Below are 19,196 nucleotides of genomic sequence, written 5' to 3'. Positions count from 1 at the left end.
GTTATCACCAGGCTGAGGCTTCGTATTGGCTGAAGCTTCCACAGTACTGCAACTGAAGAACCTCCGGTTTTGTGCCGCCGCCAGTGTCCCTCGAGGCTGAGACCGTCACCGCAAGCCATGCGCCCGTGACCAGTTGCCACCCCTAACCTAGTGACCAAATTTCCGCAGAACGTCGTGGATTAGCGGAAATCGCGGTGTCGGCAAGCGACCCCACGCACTATATATTGGAGACCCCAGTCCTGATCCGACCCAATTGCGAACATTGATGAGCGAATCCAACCCAAATAGTGCCCCCCAGGTCCCTAGCGGCTGGGTGGCCAAGTTCGACGACAAATACAAGACGTGGTTTTACGTCAACCTCGACACCAAGAAATCACAATGGGAGGCCCCTAAAGGAACGGTGTTCCCAGACAAGGCGCCAGACGTTCCTCCTCCAGCATACGACGACAAGAAGTCTGCTCCAGCCGCTCCAGCCGCTCCAGCCGCTCCAGCCGGCCACCAGCCCCCCAAGGGCCAGGAAAGGGCGTTCGGTTTTGGCGGTGGCCACCGTCCTCCCCAGCAAGGCTATGGCCAGGGCTACGGTGGCGGCTATCCACCACAGGGACCGGGCTACGGCTACCCACCACAAGGACCAGGTTACGGTTACCCACCACAAGGACCCGGTTACGGCTACCCACCACAGGGACCGGGCTACGGCTACCCGCCACAGCAAGGCTACGGCGGATACCCACCCCAACAGCAGCAATACGCCCAGCAAGGCAGACAGAGCAGCGGCATGGGCAAGATGGCCATGGGTGTCGGAGGTGGTTTGTTAGGTGGTATGATGTTGGGCAGTGCCCTTGACTCCTATGGAGACCACCAGTACCAAGAGGGTATGGAACAAGGTTATGACAACGGTTACGACAACGGTTACGACAACGGCTATGACAACGGTGGCGGTTTTGATGACGGTGGTGGTTTTGACGGAGGTGACTTCTAGCCTTCACATCATGCTTTAATTCTACAGATAGTAATGTATCGACTCTAGACAGTAAATAACTTCAGCACAAATATCAAAACTTCGCTTCTCAGCTCAGTACAAGAAGACAGTTCCAAAATAGTGATTGTAAGAGTACAACTACTCCAGAAGCTACCAATGTGAACAGATCGGGTATGCATCACGTGATATAATAATCACGTGCGCGCTCTTCGTCCAACCAGAATAAAACAATTTACTCTGACATCTCATCCACTTCCACAGCAGTCCCCCGCCATGAGATTCACCAGAGTGTTAAAGCAAGCCGAAGAGGTCTTGGTTAAGGCCGCTTCAGGAAACCCTACCGGTTTGGCCGGTTTGTACCAACATCCAAACCCTAGACCTGCCTTGGTCGCATTATACAACCATACTTTGAAAGTGTTGGACACCAAATTTCCTCAAGACTCCATCTACAGACAGTCCGTCGAAGCCTTGACCAAGAACAGATTGAAGATCGTGCAAGAAGAGGAAATCACCGAAAACATCGAAAGCAAGATCGGTGGTGGTTTGATCGAAGAAATCGTGATACAAGCCCACGAAGAATTGACCTTGGCCAAGGAATTAGGTGAGTTGAAGGTCTGGGAAGAATTGGAAGAGAAGCCTTTGGAAGACCAATGGGTCTACTTCGGAAAGAAGATCTAAACAGGTCAACTCATCATATGATCTATAGATAGGTCAGACCAGCATTTATCTCACAGTTATGTATTTTAATATTACTACAATTCAAATTTCTGTAGACATTTTTATATTCAGGCACTGACATGGCACTAATAATGAACTAAATAACGAACAATAGAAGATTGGTAAGGCAAACCACCGGAATACCGTACTATCTACAGAGCACTGTCTCGAGGTCCTGTCTTTTGGAACGGGTCTAGATCAATCAATCCATCTAGCTATTAACGATGGTGATGGAGAGAACCAATCGGAACTATAGCTCAGGATGAAATACTCAACAACAGTTGTTCTTGACACCTTCACCACCTTGGCTGACATTGATACCACTAGCAGCAGGAGCAGCAGCAGGAGTGTCGACGTGCTTGTCTTGGATGATTCCGGCCAACTCGTAGAAAATGGAGTCGACATTTTCATTGCTCTTGGCACTGGCCTCCATGAATGGAACACCCAATTTTGCGGCCATTTCTTCACCTTGTTCTTTGGAAACTTGTCTGTTGATGTCATCGTCACACTTGTTACCTACCAAGAAGATTTGAGCATCTTCGTTGGCGTGTTGGGTGACGGTTTGGTACCAGTTCTCCACGTTTTCGAAACTTCTGGAATCAGTGACATCGTAGATCAACACTATACCCATGGCACCTCTGTAGTAGGCGGTGGTGATGGTACGGAATCTCTCTTGTCCGGCAGTGTCCCAGACTTGTAACTTGATCTTCTTACCTTTGCTTTCTATGGTACGAATCTTGAAATCTATACCGATAGTGGTGATGAAGGAAGGGTTGAACTTGTCTTCAACAAATCTCAACAACAAACATGATTTACCCACACCGGAGTCTCCGACCAATAATAACTTCATGATCATGTCGTATGATCTGGAAGGGGCGGCTCGAGCAGACATCGTGTTAGCTTATGTGTATATGATGGCAATGTGCTGGGTGACGGATAAGCAAATGGAATTTGGATGTACAAGGAACAGTAGCACGGAGTTTGGATTGACTAGGACCCTATTCGATTCTTGATTCACCAATAAATACTGTCGTACTCGTTCTGTAGATGATCGTTTCTGTTTTCCGTTCTCACCCCGTTGGGTGAGAGGATTATGGTGTGCACACGTACTGGTCCTCACTAGGCGAGGTCACAAGTTGTAATGTTGGCTACAGAGTGGCTAGGCTAGCCGGGAAGTGTTCCTTGGATCTAGTGGATAGAGATTTTGGGGTAGGATTGGGAATGGAAGTGTATGGGATATGTCCAAAAAGAATCGATAGAGGTGTTTCTGTTAGCTTAAGAAACCAACCAATGTCACGTGGTAAATCATGTGATCATTCATGTGCCCTGATACTAAGAATACCTCTGTAACGTTATAATTCACCAGAGAGACTATCACTGGCTATCACACTAGGCCGAGATTCGGCTGTTACACAACCCCCTAGTTGCTATTTAAAAACGTACATTGTGAATAGTTAGTCCCCTAGTTTATTATTAGGATCTTAAGTGACCCACGTATGCTACACATCCTAACAGTTTCCCCTATATAAGCACCAAAGGAAAGTCCGGTAATGTAGAAAAGGTAGGAAAGGTACACAACAAAATATACTTGAAGGAGGATTCGAAAAGGTGCTACAAATACTTCGTTGAAGGCAATCAATCTACAGGAACATAACTGATTACAGTGTTTGAGTGAAGAATTACAGTATTTTGGGATTACAGACCATAGTGGTGTAGGACCACAACTGATCAATTAGTTATAGGCTCTTTCCATACCTTGTATCGTTGAGAAAAATGGCCAACTTCGGATTAACTATTTTCTTTGCAAACTAGTGTAATTCTTCAATATAAGCATCCGAAGGATCATTTATAGTTGACATAGAAGCAATAGTCTAGTCTTCGGGATCATGAACGTTTGCATCTTGATTTCAAATTCTTTTTCGACATATATCTTTCAAGTAGTCCCCGTTTACACTAAGCCTTCTCTTCTGGGAATCTGTTTCGTCGATGAACACAACGATCAGAGGCCCTGAATGTGTGGTGCTACAATACTGACATTTAACGATCAATTATTTCTCTATATCAGTGGTCTTTCGTATATGGTACACCTTCGTCTCTAATATCTAACCCAGAAATTACAAGAAAACTTCGGCGTTGATTTCAACAGAAGAACCAGCATATGGGATTTCGAAGTTTTGCATGACTTCTGGGTGCAAAACACCAATGGAACCGATTTCCTTGGCCTCTTCACCCTGGACGGCTCTGAAGAAAATCTTAGCTCCTCTTCCTGGGAAGAAGGTTGGGTTTTCCTTGTCCTCCTCGATCCAGTAACCTCTACGGTCATCAGTCTTTGGGTTTTCCAACCATGGGGTTCTCATGGTTTGCATAATCTTGCCCAATAAACCTTGAACATACTCGAAACCAGAGGTCTTACCGACGTAGACAGCAGACCAGTTACGTTGGTTGTAAGCCTTTCTTTCCAATTCAGGGTTCTTCAAGACGATATCTCCAGCCTCGAAAACTCTGATTGGCAAAGAGTGCTTTCTGTTTTCTTTAACGGTCTTCAAAAGACCTGGAACCAAGGTGGTTCTCACTACTTGGTATTCCACGGTCTTAGGGTTCTCCAATTTAACGGCCTTGGTGTTGTCATCCACAGTTCTCAAGTATTTGAAATTTTCATCGTGGGAGCACAAGGTCAATGGCAAAACTTCAGAGTAGCCAGATTGGGAAGAAGCCAATCTTAAGATATCAGCAACCTTATTGATTGGCAATGGAGCAGCAACCACAGAGTCACTCTTTGGCTTGGTCTTGACCAAGTTGTTGTAACCAAAGGCGATGGCAGCATCTTCCATTATATCACATTGATGCAAAATGTCAGATCTGGTTATTGGGATTTCGACATCAATTATATCTTCCTTGGTTTTAGATGGAGCAGCACTCAACGACATCTTCTTTAATAATTCGGCGATTTGCTCACCAGAGTAATCTAAACCAACACAAGAGTTGATGTAGGAGATTTCAGCTTCCGCCTTTCTTGGAGTGATGTTTGGACACACACGAGATTCGTTGTTGAATTCAGAAATGATTTGAACAGGTTCGATTTGGAATGGAACCTTACTGTATCTAGAGAACATGGCCACGATCTGGTTCAAGACAATTTCAGTCTTGGTCTTGTCGGTACCGGTGATATCAATGAAGACATTCTTGGTGTTCAAAGTGATCTTAGAGTGGTTGGAGTTGATGATAGGTGGTAAGGAGCCAACGGTTCTGTTAGAATCCAAAATCACTGGGAAAACTGGAGAGTCACGGATGATGTGCAAGTACTTGCCCAAATGCTTGTCCTTTTCGTAGAATTCCATCAATTGGTGACCGTCCATTTCCTTGGTTTGGTTCAAAGGCACGAACTTGATTTCGGATGGTGGTAATGCTTCGTAGGTGAATGGAGGGGTCAAGGTATCGAGATCATGGGTACCGATGGCGACCAAGGTTCTGTTACGACACAAGTTGGTGTGCAATTTGTCTTGTAATTCGATGAAGGAGTTGTATTTTCTTTCATCAAACTCGATGTTACGCAACACGGCAGAGGCAGCATACTGACGGATGGCTTTGGTAGACTCCTTGATGGTCAAGGTGATTTGAGGGGTAGCTGGTTCCAAAGTGAACTTTGGTGGCTCAGATCTTCCCAAGAATTCGTTCAATGCTTGTGCAATACCTTCAATACATAACATGTCGTATCTGTTGGCTGGAATTTCGATCTTGAGCTGAGGTCTCTCGCCATTTTCACATTCTTCGGTGGTGTCTTCGTCTAATTCGATACCGAATTCGAAACATAACTCATCGAATTCTTCGGTGGTATAGGTCTGACCGAGGAGCTTGAAGAGGTCCTCTTTATCGACGGAGATGGTAGGCATGTTGGTGGTGGTAGTGAAAGATGTGAGTCAAATTTTCGTTGATAAATTTTCGTGGATGTGATATACACGACCGGTGCGAGAATCCATAGCCTGGCTATCTGGGTGGATGCGAAATCACAGTTCACATAATAGATGTGACTAATTGTGTCAGTCGGAGAAGAGTGTAGAGAAACTGTCGTTGAATATAATAGTCATAAGAATCCAAAAATTTGGAACATATTTGGCCTGCGAGAGAAACTACCTTAGTGAATTTATAGTGCCAGTGACCGATTGGTGTAAGATCCGATCATTCCATTGTCTGGCAGAGTGTAGACAAGCGATGTGTGTTGACTTGTTGTGCACAGTCAATTAATATCAACCAAGTGGTGAACATCGGAATATACATCATTTATGCGCAGGTTCTATATTATTGCTCTATTTACTACCCGGTACAAACCTACTCAAACCTCCCTTATCTTCCACTTCCTCTTTATCCTCATTAGACGTTAATACCTTGTTCGAGGTGTCTACGTTTTCACGGGCTTGGTTTAACACCTCCTCGCCCTCTCCTGCTAGATGTTCAATATCGTTGATTTCTGACATCAACGCACCCACATCGAAGATGGGAACATCGGTTCTCTCCACATTTTCGTCGTATTCGTCCAACCTGTCGTTGGTGGCGTCAGCAGCTGGCGTTTCTCGTCCTGCTTTTTCCTTCAGTGCGATATCCCACCAGTCCTTTTGCTTCGGCTTGAACCAGTCTTTCCAGGTTTTCTTCTTTTCTGTTTCCTGTTCCATCTCTTCCTTCATCTTGGCCCTTGCCTCATCAAATTCGTTAATTAACTGCCGAGTTCTTTCTCCTTGCTCTGGGTCTGGCTCTTCGATTTCAGCGAACTCCTCGCTCAACACTTCCCAATCCATTTTCTTCATAATCTTAGGAATGGCCTGTCTATACGACATATGGCCCTCAACAAGATCAGTACAGTCAACGTTTTCAACACCGTAAACATTCTCAATTGGCGACAATCCTGCAACCGACAGAATACCCCCGCCTGTAGCTCTGAATAAGTACCCTAAAATCCAATCCTTCTTGGAGTATCCGTTGACGAACCTTCCACTAACCACTGACCTTGCCAAAGCCATTTGATCCACTTTGACTGCAATAGGGTTACCCAAGATTATCACGTTCTCGATCAAACCGTATCCACCTCTTTTAGCCAATTCGATCAAGCACGAGTACAAGAGTCTGGCACCCAAAGAGAACCCCACAAGGGTGATGGGCCTCACCCCCATGTTTCCTGAGATCAAAGTGTCGGCCAAAATCTTGCCTGCTTTCCAGGCCCTGTCCAAGGAGACGTTCCAAGGGTTGTCCAACAAGTACGACAACTTAGAAAGAGCCATGGGTAATTGGATGGCAGACATCAAAGCAGTCAAAATAGTAGCACCCAATATCTGTTGAATGGATGTACTCAAAGCTTCAGTAGCAAGAATATTGATGGTTTGCCCCATGGACTGCAACATCTCGGGTTCCCAAAGCAACGAGAACATATCTCCCATCACAGGGTCCACCGTGGAAAAAGGCAACCGCACATCATCTAGTTTACCGTTCATCCATCCACTGATGGTAATAATCAAATTGGGTCTTTTGTTATTATGTAGAGGCTTAAGTTCAAAGGTATGAACATCCCCAAGTCTCCGGGCCCCAGCTTTGTTACCAACTTTTGCACCTGCAAATACTCCACCAGTAGTAATAATGGCACTTCCTCCCACTCCTGCCAAGAAACCACCAGTACCAGTGATTCCGACTGTAGTAAGACCGGCCGCTAAACCCGCACCAATGACAGGTGCTAATAAGCCGGCAGATAATCCTATGGCTAAAGACCCACCTAATGTGGCCAATCCTATGTATGCTAGTCTCTTTTTTCTGTTTTTCTTGATGTGCTTGTCAATGAACAGCTTGTCGGTCAAAAGCTCGTCCTTGTTCTCGATAGACTTTTCGTTGGTGGCAAATTCCAAGCTTTCCAATAACCTTCTTTGGAATTGCAAAATTTCCACGTTAGTGATGCCAAGTTTGGTTGCAAATTCAACTAGCAAAGTATTCGACCTACTATCGTAGTACCCATCACTCATCAAAACCATGAACAAATCACACACAAGAACCCATTTTAAGCTGAATCCAGGATACTTTTCTGCCATTCGGTAGGCTACACTATTCTTATCATCGTTGAGTGCAGCATCGACGAAACTGCTAGATAAATCTGAAACTTCTACCCCGTGTGCACTCAAATTTTCGATCATCTTCTTCTCTTCTTCCGTAAGATCCAAGTGATCGTACAATTTGGTCATGACATACATAGTCCAGTTGGAAAAGTTTCTTTGGCCAGAACTCATTGTCTTAGCCACCTTGCTTGAGGTGGTCAACTTAATTTTAGCTAGCTCTGTTGCCATTTCCACCGTGATTAATTTAGCAATTCCAACATATCCAAACTTTTGCGATTCAGTCAACATGTTTTTGGTTGTTTCCAACTTCTCGTCCGAATTCTCGTCATCTTCATCTTCGTCTTCATCAGAATCATAGGCCAGTTTTTCCGGACTGGTTTTGAAGAGAAAATCTGTTTTCTTGTCTAATTCTGAGTACTTCGTGACTTGCTCTTCAGTATCTATCTTAGTATAACCACGAGAACCAGCTCTGTTATCTAAAGAATCAAATCTGTTGGCTGATGACTTAAACTCTAGTTCTCCTCTTTCATCGTAGTAATCAAGCTCGGTGATGGTTTTCATTGACTTCCAGTTGTGTGATGATGACGAAAAGAAATCATCATCAACTGGCTCCAATTGAACGTGTTCGGCTTCTGGATGTTCCTCTAGTTGTTCTTGAGATTGGTTACGATTGCTGATAACCTTCTCCGAAAACGACAGTAGATCTTCTTTGGATTGTGAGCTGAAGTCAAACTCAACATAACTTGTCTCTGGAGTTGGGGGTTCGAAATGTTCCGAGTGGTCCGCTTCTGGACGGCTCTCTTCCTTGGGATGGTCCATGGGCAAGCTGGGCAACGCCGACACACTAGTCCGAGAGCCATATAATCGTGACTCCCTGACAGATGCTGACCCTCCACTCTGCATTGAGAGTGCAGTATTTGAGCGTTCAAGGGGTACCATGTTTTGACATCAAATTAGAGGATTAAGAAGGTTCGGTTGGGTGGAGATAAACGGCGTGTCAGGTGATCACACACGTGACCCAGTTTGTGTCGTGGGACATAAATCGGGTTATAGTTAAGGGCTTATATGTCTACAAGGAATAATATGTCTGCAACATGGTTTTACTCAAATCGTCAATGGCCAAATGACCTTCGCAGAGTCCAGGAATATGTTGCTACGAACCATCCGGCCGAGCCACACTCATGGTTTGCACCACAAGCAAGCTCAAGGCCGATCCGCTTATTCTCCAATCTGTCGACGGAGCTCTCTGTTTAACACCAAAGGCATGACGAAACTTCATGCCGTCCCAACTCCAATGACACCTAACTTGCAACACCACCGCTCAACCTCCGAAGAAGGACCAATGATGAGACAAGAGTCAAGCAGTACCACCGAATGCCAATTGCTTGGCTTAATGGAATCAAACACCAGGTAACGCCAACAAACTAACTTCGCGTGCGCCGAACTGCTATGGCAAAACAACTACAACCAACCGAAGTTAGCTGAGAGTTTTCCATAACACAGATTGTTGATGAGAGAAAAAATTTGATGGGGGAGCGGGTCCTTATATAGTCTTTGGAGCCAATCACGTGATGAGATGCGCGATGCCCTGGGTGTTAGGGCTTGAGTGGTTGCAGCAGGCATCGAGTAGTACTTCCTAAGGCACTGAGCATGGCAGTTATTGAGTATTCCAGGCTTGAGTTACAAGGGTATAGGCGTAATGTTTAATTCAATGCACTAAATCCCGTTCAATAATTGTTAGCATACACTAAGTCAGAGTAATTGAAGGAAGGATCCTGGCAGATGGGATTTGAGACTACAACGATAACAACCAACTGAGATTGCTGCTAAATATTTGTACCTGATACTGTAATTTAAGCTACTAGAAGCTTTAAAAATGACAGTGCTTATCCAGAATTGACAGGTGCTTCTTTGGGAAGTTGACAATAAACGAAAAAGCAGCCTTTCAAGCCCAAATACCTTCCGAAAAACGAAAGCCTCATTGCATCATTGAAGAATCTCCATTATCACCGCTAACATCCTTCATTTCCTTCCCGTTTTATACTTCAATAGTCCCTTATGGTTGGGCCTCATCGATTTCGCAGCCTGCGTGTGCGGTTCAATATTAAATCTCCAGAATTCATCTCTTCTCCAATCTAGACATACAGCCATGGGACGAAAGAACACTAGCCAAGCAGATGATGGCGAGTTATCCAACACATCGATACCTTTCGATAGCGAATACTCATTAGGCCATGAAAAGCTCATTGATATGTTCACCCAAACCCTAGGCAGCATCCTCAACTCGGAGGATTTGAATCAGCATATCCAATCTGTGAAGTCATGTTTATACGATAGAAACTACATCGAGGCATTTGACTCTGATGACAAGAGATTTGCATATGTGTCCAGATGGACACCTGCTCGTGCATTGGCATACACTTCGTTGTTTGCCTCGCTAGATGGGATCAAAGAGCTCTTTGAAGACAAGGACAAACAGACCGAAGTATTATGTATAGGTGGTGGAGCATCTTCTGAACTTGTGGGGTTGGCATCTGTGTTCTGCAGACAAAAGGAGTACAATTCGACCTCTGACTCTAGTCTCAAGATGAATATTATCGATATAGCTGATTGGTCCAAGGTGGTGAACAGTCTCACAAATTACGCCCAAAAAAATTGGATGTATGATGGTTCCAAGCTCCAGGCTAATTTCATTCATGAAGATGTGTTGAACCAGCCCAAAATCGATTATGGTGCACAAAGTTTGATAACGTTATTGTTTACTACCAATGAGCTTTTTGCAGAAAAGAGAAAGGAAACGATGGCCCTTCTCAACACGTTCAACGCCAAATGTACCAAGGGCACCCTCTTGTTGATTGCAGAGAGCGCCGGTTCATACTCGCATATAACTATCGGTACCAGAAAGTTTCCTGTGCAATTCTTGATAGACATGACTCTTATCGGGAAACAGGGTGAAAACAACGGACCATGGGAGTTGATTGACGAGAGTGATAGCTGCTGGTATAGGATAGAAACTAAGAAGATAGACTATCCTATGAAGTTGGAAAACATGAGGTTTTTCTACAGACTTTACAGAAAGAAGTAATGAGTTGTGATTTCTATTCCCTGGCTAGTACCAACCAAGTCAGAGTCTACATAATGAGGGCCTAAACTAAATATCCACAGTGTGAATCATGGGCGAATAATTACCTAGAATATAATAGATCTTTACAATACCTAAAATAATCATTACGTTCATATCTTAAGCTTACTAACCTCTTCATCTAAGGATTCCAAAGCGTCAGTATACTCCTCTAATTCTGAATCAATTTCTTGAGCTATCTTTTCCGCCTCTTCGCCACTCGATAATGGTGTGGCCTTCTGTTTCTGATCGTCTTGCACTGGCTCTTTTTCTTCAGAAACATCCTTGGTTTGTTTGACCAATGCTTCCAACTGGTCGCTCCAACCAAGTTCAGCACATAAGTCTTCAGCAAACTTGTCACATTCTTTGACCCAGATATCAGACTTCCTCTTTTTGGCTTTAAATGCACCTACCAACTCATTGTTGACCAAAACTCTCAAGGCCTTCTTGTCAACTTCTCCTGGCAAACTTGCAAAGGGATAGACGGTAAGTGACGTACCAGCTACAATAGCAATCTCAACGTCGTCAGCCTCCTCTGCCCACAACTTGAAGAATCTCTCGGGTAAGCCTTCGCCAAAGAAAACAATGTCGGGTTTGACAAGACCCTTACATTTGGCGCAAGTGGGGATACCCTTGTTGACTTCTTTATTGTTCATCTGCTTTTTGAGTTCGTCAGTCGACATTGCTTCAGAGCAGTCAATGCAGTGGTTCTTAGCGAACGAACCGTGTGCTTCGACCAAGTAGTCCTCATCCACACCAGCAAGCCTTTCCAACGTATCGATGTTCTGGGTGTACACTCTCTTCAATAGTTTCTTGTCCTGCAACAACCTTATCAAGTAGTGGAATTTGGTGGGAGGGAAGTTTCCCGGGTAGAGTTCTGATGCAAGCGTATAGAATGCACCTGGGTTCTCTCTGAAGTAGTCGATGTCAAAGACAGCCTCCGCATACGGAAGATTGAGCTTGGCTAGATTGGCATACAATCCTGTCTTGGGACTTCTGAAGTCAGGAATCCCAGCACTGGTGGAAGTTCCGGCACCCGTGAAGAAGGTGACCTTCTTGTTTTCTTTAATGGCATTGACCAAAGGGGCCAATTTGGAAGCAGTCATCTCTACTCTACCAGAATCAATGTGATGGGCTTTTGATGGAGTGCGTACAATCGCGGAGCAATCTGTTGGAGCACTAAAGATAAGAGCGAGAACGAGCGGATAGGAGACTTTTCTGCTCAACAACCTTGCGAGGGGTGCTGCGATCATCTAGCTGGTCGAAGTGTTGAATTTGTGAAAGACCATTGGATAAGACTGGACATGAGTAATGAGGTGTATAGATGAGTTCGCAAAGTAGTATATCTTTGGAGCAGGAGAAATATTCTATTCATTATCATATATAGTTAAACATTACTTGTTACGATATTAACCGGAGATTTTCCATCCAGGTTACCGTCACTTGGGCTTTGCTGATCAGAAGCCGCAGAAACAATTGGTCTTCTTCAAACCACGTTAAGCAACCATATTAATCAATTCAAAAACATATAATTCACTATTTGCTGAAAGTCAGTTCTCTGTGGGAATTAGTAGTGCCAGAGATATACAATAATATACACCGCTAGAGAGGTACCACCCGTATACCCTAATTAATAACCAGCTTCTTGTCTAAAATTTATTCATTGGCCAGTGGTATATCGATTGGTTCGGTAAATTGTTCAAACAAACTACATTTGCACTATTGTCTCACAGAGTTGACTCCGAGTACTCAGTCATCTTACACTGTCCACTTTGATTAGTGCTGTTGCATTTGCAATCCGTTGCTCCCAGATTCATTGCAGCCACGCTATATACAGGAACACGATATACAAATTCTTCACCAGTTGAGAGTGGCAACTAACCTCACAAGATACCTCGATATGAAAGTATGTACACCAATGTATTAGGAGGGCTGGGCCAAAGACTTACTCACTGTTCAGCATCCTGAATGGAATGCTCGATCTGCAAGTTTCAGGAGGCGAAGACTCCTTGCTAGAATGAAGCTTAGTCATGTCCATTGATCTACAATACTAACATTCTAGCAAAGAATTACAGCTTTGGATTTGCAGGTCATCACCAGTGAATTGACCGAAAATGTCTTGAACTACAGGTTGCAGAACATTTATAACGTGGCAAGCTCAGCAAGACAGTTCTTGCTCAAGTTTTCCGTTCCCGACTCCAAGAAAGTGGTAGTTTTGGATTGTGGTAATAGAGTGCATTTGACCGAGTTCGAAAGACCCACAACCGATGCTCCTTCGAATTTTGTCACAAAACTTAGAAAGCATTTGAAAACTAGGAGATTGTCATCCTTGAAGCAGATTGGTAACGATAGAGTATTAGTTTTTGAATTCAGCGATGGTTTGTACTACTTGGTTTTGGAATTCTTCAGTGCTGGTAATATCTTATTGTTGGATCACGAAAACAAGATCTTATCTTTGCAAAGAATGGTCAGTGATAAAGGCGACAACGACAGATACGCTGTCGGCGAGACTTACAAAATGTTCGATAGAACTTTGTTCACAGAAGAGTTCGTCTACGAAAAACGGACATACAATGCTGACGAAATCAAAGCATGGATTTCCACTCATAAGACTAGATTGGCAGATCAGCAAAGTTCTGGTAAAAAAAGCAAGGTCTATTCAATCCATAAGCTTTTATTTGTCAACGCCAGTCACCTTTCGTCTGATTTGATTCAGAAGAACTTGAATGAATTCAGGATTCAATCTAACAAAAGTGCTCTTGATTTTGATCAAGATACAGAGAAACTCGAAACGATCATCAAAGCCCTTCATAAATCTGAAGATGACTACGTCGAATTGTTGTCTAATACCCAAACCTTGAGTGGATGCATTGTATCCAAAAAGAATCCACTTTTCAAGCCTTCAGAGGAATCAAATGACAAATCCACTGACGATTTGGAATATGTTTATGACGAATTCCACCCTTTCAAGCCTTATAAAGAGAACTTGGACAATTTCAAATTCACTGAAATCAGTGGTTACAACAAAACTTTGGATGCATTTTTCTCAACGATCGAATCCACCAAGTACGCATTGAAGATAGAACAACAAAAGCAAAATGCTCAAAATAGACTCGATCATGCTAGAAACGAAAGAGACAAACAAATCCTCTCTTTGGTTGCTCAGCAGGAACTCAACTCCAAGAAAGGTGATGCCATCATATTATCTGCAGAGTTGGTTACTGCTTGTATGGAAATGGTCCAGAAGTTAATTGATCAACAAATGGATTGGACTAATATCGAGAGTTATCTTAAACTTGAACAATCCAGAAGAAATACAACAGCATTGGCCATTAAATTGCCATTAAATTTGAAGGAAAACAAGATTAGTGTCATCTTACCTGACGTTGATAGCTTATATGAAGAGCCAGAACAGAACGGCTCATCAGATGAATCAAGCTCCGAATCAGAATCAGAATCGGAATCGGAATCCGAGTCTGACTCAGATTCTGACTCAGACTCGGACTCTGAGGTTACCAAACGGAGGGTTAAAAGACAGCAACCCAAGAACTTGGGTAAAAAGAAGGAACAAAAGAATAGCTTGTCATGTTGGATTGATTTATCCTTGTCCCCATACGCAAATGCCGCATTGTATTTTGATTCCAAGAAGACAGCTGAAAGTAAGCAAGTTAAGGTGGAAAAGAATACTCAACTTGCCTTGAAAAATGCCGAAAGAAAGATCCAGCAAGATTTGGCAAAGAACTTAAAGCAAGAAAATGAAACCTTGAAGCACATCAGACCTAAATATTGGTTTGAGAAGTTCTTCTGGTTTGTTTCAATCGAGGGTTATTTGTGCTTAGCCGGAAGAGACCCTTCACAGATAGACATTATCTACTACAGACATTTCAGTGACAATGATTTTTTCGTCTCATCCGATGTTGAAGGATCATTGAAGGTTTTCATCAAGAATCCTTACAAAGGTGAACTGGTTCCACCTCGTACCTTGATGCAAGCAGGTATGTTTGCTATGTCTGCTTCAAATGCATGGAACAATAAAATCACCACTTCCCCTTGGTTTTTGCCTGGGAACTTGATTTCAAAGAAGGACTTTGATGGTAGTTTGATTGCTCCAGGCTCGTTCAACTATAAGGGCAAGAAGGAGTATATGCCTCCAATGCAGTTGGTCATGGGCTTTGGACTCTACATGTTGGGAGACGAGGAAACTACCAATCGTTACAGAGAGGCTAGAGTCAAGAAACAAGAAGAGCATGGCTTGAAAGTCGTCATGGATAACAAGAAGAAGGAATTAGAGGACCAGGTAGGTAAAAAGCCCAAGGATAAGGAACCATCGCAAGAACCAGAAAATCCACAACAATCAGAAAATGACGTCAAACAATCTTCAGAGCCCGAAGATTCTGAAGATTTGAGAGAAGATTCCAAGGAGCCAGCTGAACCTGAAGGGATTGAGAACGCAACCGCAGGTCCTGCCAAAAAGGTTCGTGGTAAGAAAGCCAAAATGAAGAAAATTGCAACCAAATATGCAGATCAAGATGAGGAAGAACGGAAAATGAGAATGGACGTTTTGGGAACCTTAAAGCAAGTGGAAGAGGCTAAGAAGCAGAAACAACTTGAGCAAGAAGCCGAAGCTGACAAGCATAAGAAGAAGTATCAGGAATCTGCTGCTGCACAACGGAAGAAGAAGCAGGATGAGAGGGAGTACCAGAAGTATATTTTGGAAGAGAGTAACGAGGACGAATCTAGTGTAACCAATTACGTGGAGATTCTTGACTCCTTCATTGCCAAACCGCAAAAAGGAGACACCATTGTCGGGGCCGTTCCGGTTTTTGCACCCTGGGTGTCAATGAATAAGCTCAAGTACAAAGTGAAAGTGCAACCCGGGAACGGTAAGAAGGGGAAGTCAATTAATGAGATATTGCACCATTTCACCACCCGGAAATTGGACACCACGGGTACCGATACGGAATTAGACTGGCCCGGCGAGAGAGATATAATCAAGTCAGCTAAGCCTAACGATATGATCGCTGCTCTTACTGTCGGCAAGCTCAAATTGAGCTTAGGTGACACTAAAAATAACAAGGGTAAGAAGCGCAATTAATCGGCCAATACCTCCTTGCGGAATTTTAGGCTTAGCAATAGTAATAAGAGAGCATCCTAATTTTGAGGTGCATGCCTCACATATCAACGTAATTGAAGCCCGGGGCAGGTCTATAGCAGCTGGGAGTTTGTTCCTATCCAGTTCAGACGGTTTCTCTCAAGTAGTTGGTATCTGTAGGTACGCCGTTGAAGCAGTAACTTTATTGGCTTGGCAAGAAATACTTCATCCTGAAAGAAGGGTCTTTCTGGCCCGATCTGTAGTTGACCCCTGGCTTATGCAATGTTGACACACGTGGTAGGTATTCCATTACTTTTCCGTATCGAGCGTCCCCACGAGGCATCCTGCACGTGCACTGGTATGAATCGGGTATGGGTGCAACTCTTTCAGGACCGATTAGGAGCCAACCGAATCATTTTCAAAGCCAGTGGAGTATTCTGAGCCTATAAATAGGCCCATATATCCATCACTAGCTCTACATCCAACAGGCAGACCTACAAAACATGGTGGCCATCTCCAAATTGATCAACAATGGGTTGCTCTTGGTGAACCAAGGGGTGTTCCAAAGTTTAGCTAGTCCCCAACAGGCTTCTGTCGAGCAGTACAATATTCTTAGATACTTGGGAGGTGCTGGTCCTTATATTCAGCGTCAGGGTTACGGAATCTCTACCGATGTTCCGGAACAGTGTACTCTTGAACAAGTGCAGTTGTTGTCAAGACACGGAGAGAGATACCCATCCAATAGTGTTGGTAAGAAGCTTGAGGCTATTTACAAGAAGTTCAAATCTTACAACGGCACCTTCACTGGTGATTTCGGCTTCTTGAACGACTACACCTACTTCGTTGACAACAGTGACTTGTACGAAAAGGAAACCTCCCCAAAGAACAGTGATTCGAACTTTGCTGGTACCACCGATGCCTTGAAGCATGGTGCTGCGTTCAGAAGAAAGTACGGATCGCTCTTCAACGAGAACGAGACCTTCCCAGTATTTTCCTCCAACTCTGGAAGATGTTTCCAAACCGGAGTCTTCTTCACCCGTGGATTCTTTGGCGACGATTACGAGGACGACAAAGTCACCTACGTTGTGGTTGATGAGGACAAGAAGATGGGTGCAAACTCTTTGACCCCAAGAGCTGCCTGTGCCTCATACAACGACACTTCTTCCAGCGAAGTCAAGAAACTTGACACTACCTACTTGAAGAACATTATCACTAGATTCCAAAAGTTTGCTCCAGGGCTCAACCTCACCCAAGGTGATGTGTCGAACTTGTTCCAATGGTGCGCTTACGAGCTCAATGTCAGAGGATCCTCGCCCTTCTGTGACTTGTTTTCCAACGAGGAGTTCATTCAATATTCTTACGGCACCGATGTGAGCAACTACTACGCCAACGGAGCCGGTAACAACTTGACTGCAGTGATAGGCTCCACCCTTTTGAATGCTTCCTTGACCTTGTTGAAGGACAACTCTAGCTCTAACAAGGTGTGGTTGTCGTTTACACACGACACTGACTTGGAAATTTTCCACTCTGCCTTGGGTCTTTTGGAGCCAAAGGAAGACTTGCCTACCGATTACATTCCGTTCCCATACCCCTACCTCCACTCGTCTATTGTTCCACAAGGTGCCAGAATTTACACCGAGAAGTACAAGTGCGGCCAGTCTTCGTATGTCAGGTACATCATCAACGACGCGGTTGTGCCAATTCCCAAGTGTTCATCAGGACCTGGTTTTTCGTGTGAGTTCAGTGCCTACGAAGACTATATCAAGGAAAGAATTGGAAACATCAACTTTGCACAACAGTGTGATCTTGCCGAAGGTGCTCCATCCACGGTTGAGTTTTACTGGAACTACAACCAGGAGCACTACAATGCCAGCTTGATCAATGGTTAGAGTCAAGTGAATTGGAGAACTATGGCGCAAACCAACGGTTAGAGACTGAACTAAAACGCCGATCAGTGGTTAGAAAATTGACTGAACTCCAGCAAGCAGCCCCACAATGCCGATCAACGGTTGGAGGTTGACTAGGAGACTACCACGCTTAGAGATTTTAAAAGTAATAAAAGTTAAATCGCGATAGTGTAGAGCTCGAGGCGATGGGTGCGCAGCTCATTCCAGTAGTCTAGAGGCGTTTCGATCGAGGATTGTAGGCTCAGCAGACGGAGTGGCAGTGTGGCGAACGATTGGCTCGGTTAGCGCGTTCATGAGGCATAGTCCACTCTCTCTTAAACTAATCTTGACACATCTCAGAGTTTCTAGATTCGCAGTATCTGTGAGATAATTGCCCTAAGCTTCACTACAATCGGACACGGAGTTCTGCTCCGGAACAACCTGCCAATTGCCAGAAACCATCATCTGGCAATTGTTCGGATAAATTGCGATGCGATGCGCCACCTTAGCATTCCAAGCCAAGCTACCAGTGGGCAAAGCCACCAGTAGACGGCCACTAGAAGTCCAGTAGCCAGGCCCAGCCCACACCGTAGCAGCCACCGCTACCCAGGGTCCACTAAGGGTCCTGCCAGGGTCGACCTGCCACAGCAGCACCACGCCAGCGTAGAAACTGCCCCTGAAACCACTTGCTCCCTCACGAAAAACGGGGAAGGTCGATCCGCAATGGTATAAAAGGAGCACCATGCCCCAACCACAAACAGCACCAATAGCACATCCAACACGTTACAACACACACAATGACTGACTGGTACAACCAAACCTTAAGCCAACTCGACGACCTCGAATACATCGAGTTGCCCCAGTTCCAAGTCGACACCGCCTGGACCATCGGCAACCACGCACGTGACATTGCCGTCAGCGAGTTCGCCAGCAAGTCGGTGGTTATCGACATCAGATTGACCTCGGGCCACGTGTTGTTCCACACCGTCACCGGCTCGGGCGCCACCTTCGACAACGACGAGTGGGTCAGAAGAAAGGCCCAGACCGTGTTCAGATTCGGCAAGTCCAGTTTCTACTGGGGCCAGAAGTTGAGATTGAAGGGTAACACTCTCGAACAGAACAACTACATCTCGGAAGAAAACTACGCCACCCACGGTGGAAGCATCCCCATCAGAGTCAAGGGCGTTACCGGCGTTGTCGGCGCGTTGACCATCAGTGGTTTGGCACAAGAACAAGACCACGAGCTTGCATTGAAGGTATTGGGCAAGTTTGCTTAATTTGCAACCGTGTAGATATTATAATCATCTTTTGA

General features: G+C 44.6%; 10 protein-coding genes across 10 annotated transcripts; 6 read left to right on the top strand and 4 right to left on the bottom strand.

The window, feature by feature from the left end:
• Positions 1–265: 265 nt before the first annotated feature.
• Positions 266–979, top strand: IFU5 (WW domain-containing protein IFU5; the record flags this gene model as incomplete). The annotated part of the gene is made up of 1 exon (XM_020206490.1): positions 266–979. One exon carries the CDS (start codon positions 266–268, stop codon positions 977–979), a length of 714 nt encoding a protein of 237 aa, XP_020067336.1.
• Positions 980–1,252: 273 nt separating this feature from the next.
• On the top strand, positions 1,253–1,657 carry MCI4 (Mci4p; the record flags this gene model as incomplete). Its single annotated transcript, XM_020209100.1, has 1 exon — positions 1,253–1,657. The coding sequence occupies one exon, from the start codon at positions 1,253–1,255 to the stop codon at positions 1,655–1,657; it is 405 nt and encodes a 134-aa protein (XP_020067335.1).
• Positions 1,658–1,967: 310 nt separating this feature from the next.
• On the bottom strand, positions 1,968–2,588 carry SEC4 (Rab family GTPase; the record flags this gene model as incomplete). Its single annotated transcript, XM_020208906.1, has 1 exon — positions 1,968–2,588. The coding sequence occupies one exon, from the start codon at positions 2,586–2,588 to the stop codon at positions 1,968–1,970; it is 621 nt and encodes a 206-aa protein (XP_020067334.1).
• A 1,222-nt stretch (positions 2,589–3,810) lies between these two features.
• FRS1 (phenylalanine--tRNA ligase subunit beta) lies at positions 3,811–5,586 on the bottom strand (the record flags this gene model as incomplete). Its single annotated transcript, XM_020206489.1, has 1 exon — positions 3,811–5,586. The coding sequence occupies one exon, from the start codon at positions 5,584–5,586 to the stop codon at positions 3,811–3,813; it is 1,776 nt and encodes a 591-aa protein (XP_020067333.1).
• A 450-nt stretch (positions 5,587–6,036) lies between these two features.
• On the bottom strand, positions 6,037–8,646 carry CANTADRAFT_32797 (uncharacterized protein; the record flags this gene model as incomplete). The annotated part of the gene is made up of 1 exon (XM_020208479.1): positions 6,037–8,646. A coding segment is annotated over one exon (2,610 nt), but the record flags the coding sequence as incomplete, so codon positions are not given.
• Positions 8,647–9,934: 1,288 nt separating this feature from the next.
• Positions 9,935–10,870, top strand: CANTADRAFT_98601 (25S rRNA (uracil2843-N3)-methyltransferase; the record flags this gene model as incomplete). The annotated part of the gene is made up of 1 exon (XM_020212014.1): positions 9,935–10,870. One exon carries the CDS (start codon positions 9,935–9,937, stop codon positions 10,868–10,870), a length of 936 nt encoding a protein of 311 aa, XP_020067331.1.
• Positions 10,871–11,019: 149 nt separating this feature from the next.
• HST2 (histone deacetylase) lies at positions 11,020–12,012 on the bottom strand (the record flags this gene model as incomplete). Its single annotated transcript, XM_020209269.1, has 1 exon — positions 11,020–12,012. The coding sequence occupies one exon, from the start codon at positions 12,010–12,012 to the stop codon at positions 11,020–11,022; it is 993 nt and encodes a 330-aa protein (XP_020067330.1).
• Positions 12,013–12,806: 794 nt separating this feature from the next.
• Positions 12,807–16,001, top strand: CANTADRAFT_19783 (uncharacterized protein; the record flags this gene model as incomplete). The annotated part of the gene is made up of 3 exons (XM_020206488.1): positions 12,807–12,812; positions 12,834–12,938; positions 12,969–16,001. The coding sequence occupies 3 exons, from the start codon at positions 12,807–12,809 to the stop codon at positions 15,999–16,001; spliced, it is 3,144 nt and encodes a 1,047-aa protein (XP_020067329.1).
• A 500-nt stretch (positions 16,002–16,501) lies between these two features.
• On the top strand, positions 16,502–17,887 carry PHO112 (Pho112p; the record flags this gene model as incomplete). The annotated part of the gene is made up of 1 exon (XM_020211426.1): positions 16,502–17,887. One exon carries the CDS (start codon positions 16,502–16,504, stop codon positions 17,885–17,887), a length of 1,386 nt encoding a protein of 461 aa, XP_020067328.1.
• A 294-nt stretch (positions 17,888–18,181) lies between these two features.
• Positions 18,182–19,161, top strand: CANTADRAFT_93388 (uncharacterized protein; the record flags this gene model as incomplete). The annotated part of the gene is made up of 1 exon (XM_020211970.1): positions 18,182–19,161. The coding sequence occupies exon 1, from the start codon at positions 18,682–18,684 to the stop codon at positions 19,159–19,161; it is 480 nt and encodes a 159-aa protein (XP_020067327.1). The 5' UTR covers positions 18,182–18,681.
• Between the last annotated feature and the right edge of the window lie 35 nt (positions 19,162–19,196).

Source organism: Suhomyces tanzawaensis (genome assembly GCF_001661415.1).
Source record: "Suhomyces tanzawaensis NRRL Y-17324 unplaced genomic scaffold CANTAscaffold_1, whole genome shotgun sequence".
Taxonomy (NCBI): domain Eukaryota; kingdom Fungi; phylum Ascomycota; class Pichiomycetes; order Serinales; family Debaryomycetaceae; genus Suhomyces; species Suhomyces tanzawaensis.
The sequence above is the reverse complement of the archived record's forward strand: the minus strand, read 5'-3'. Positions and strand labels throughout refer to the sequence as shown.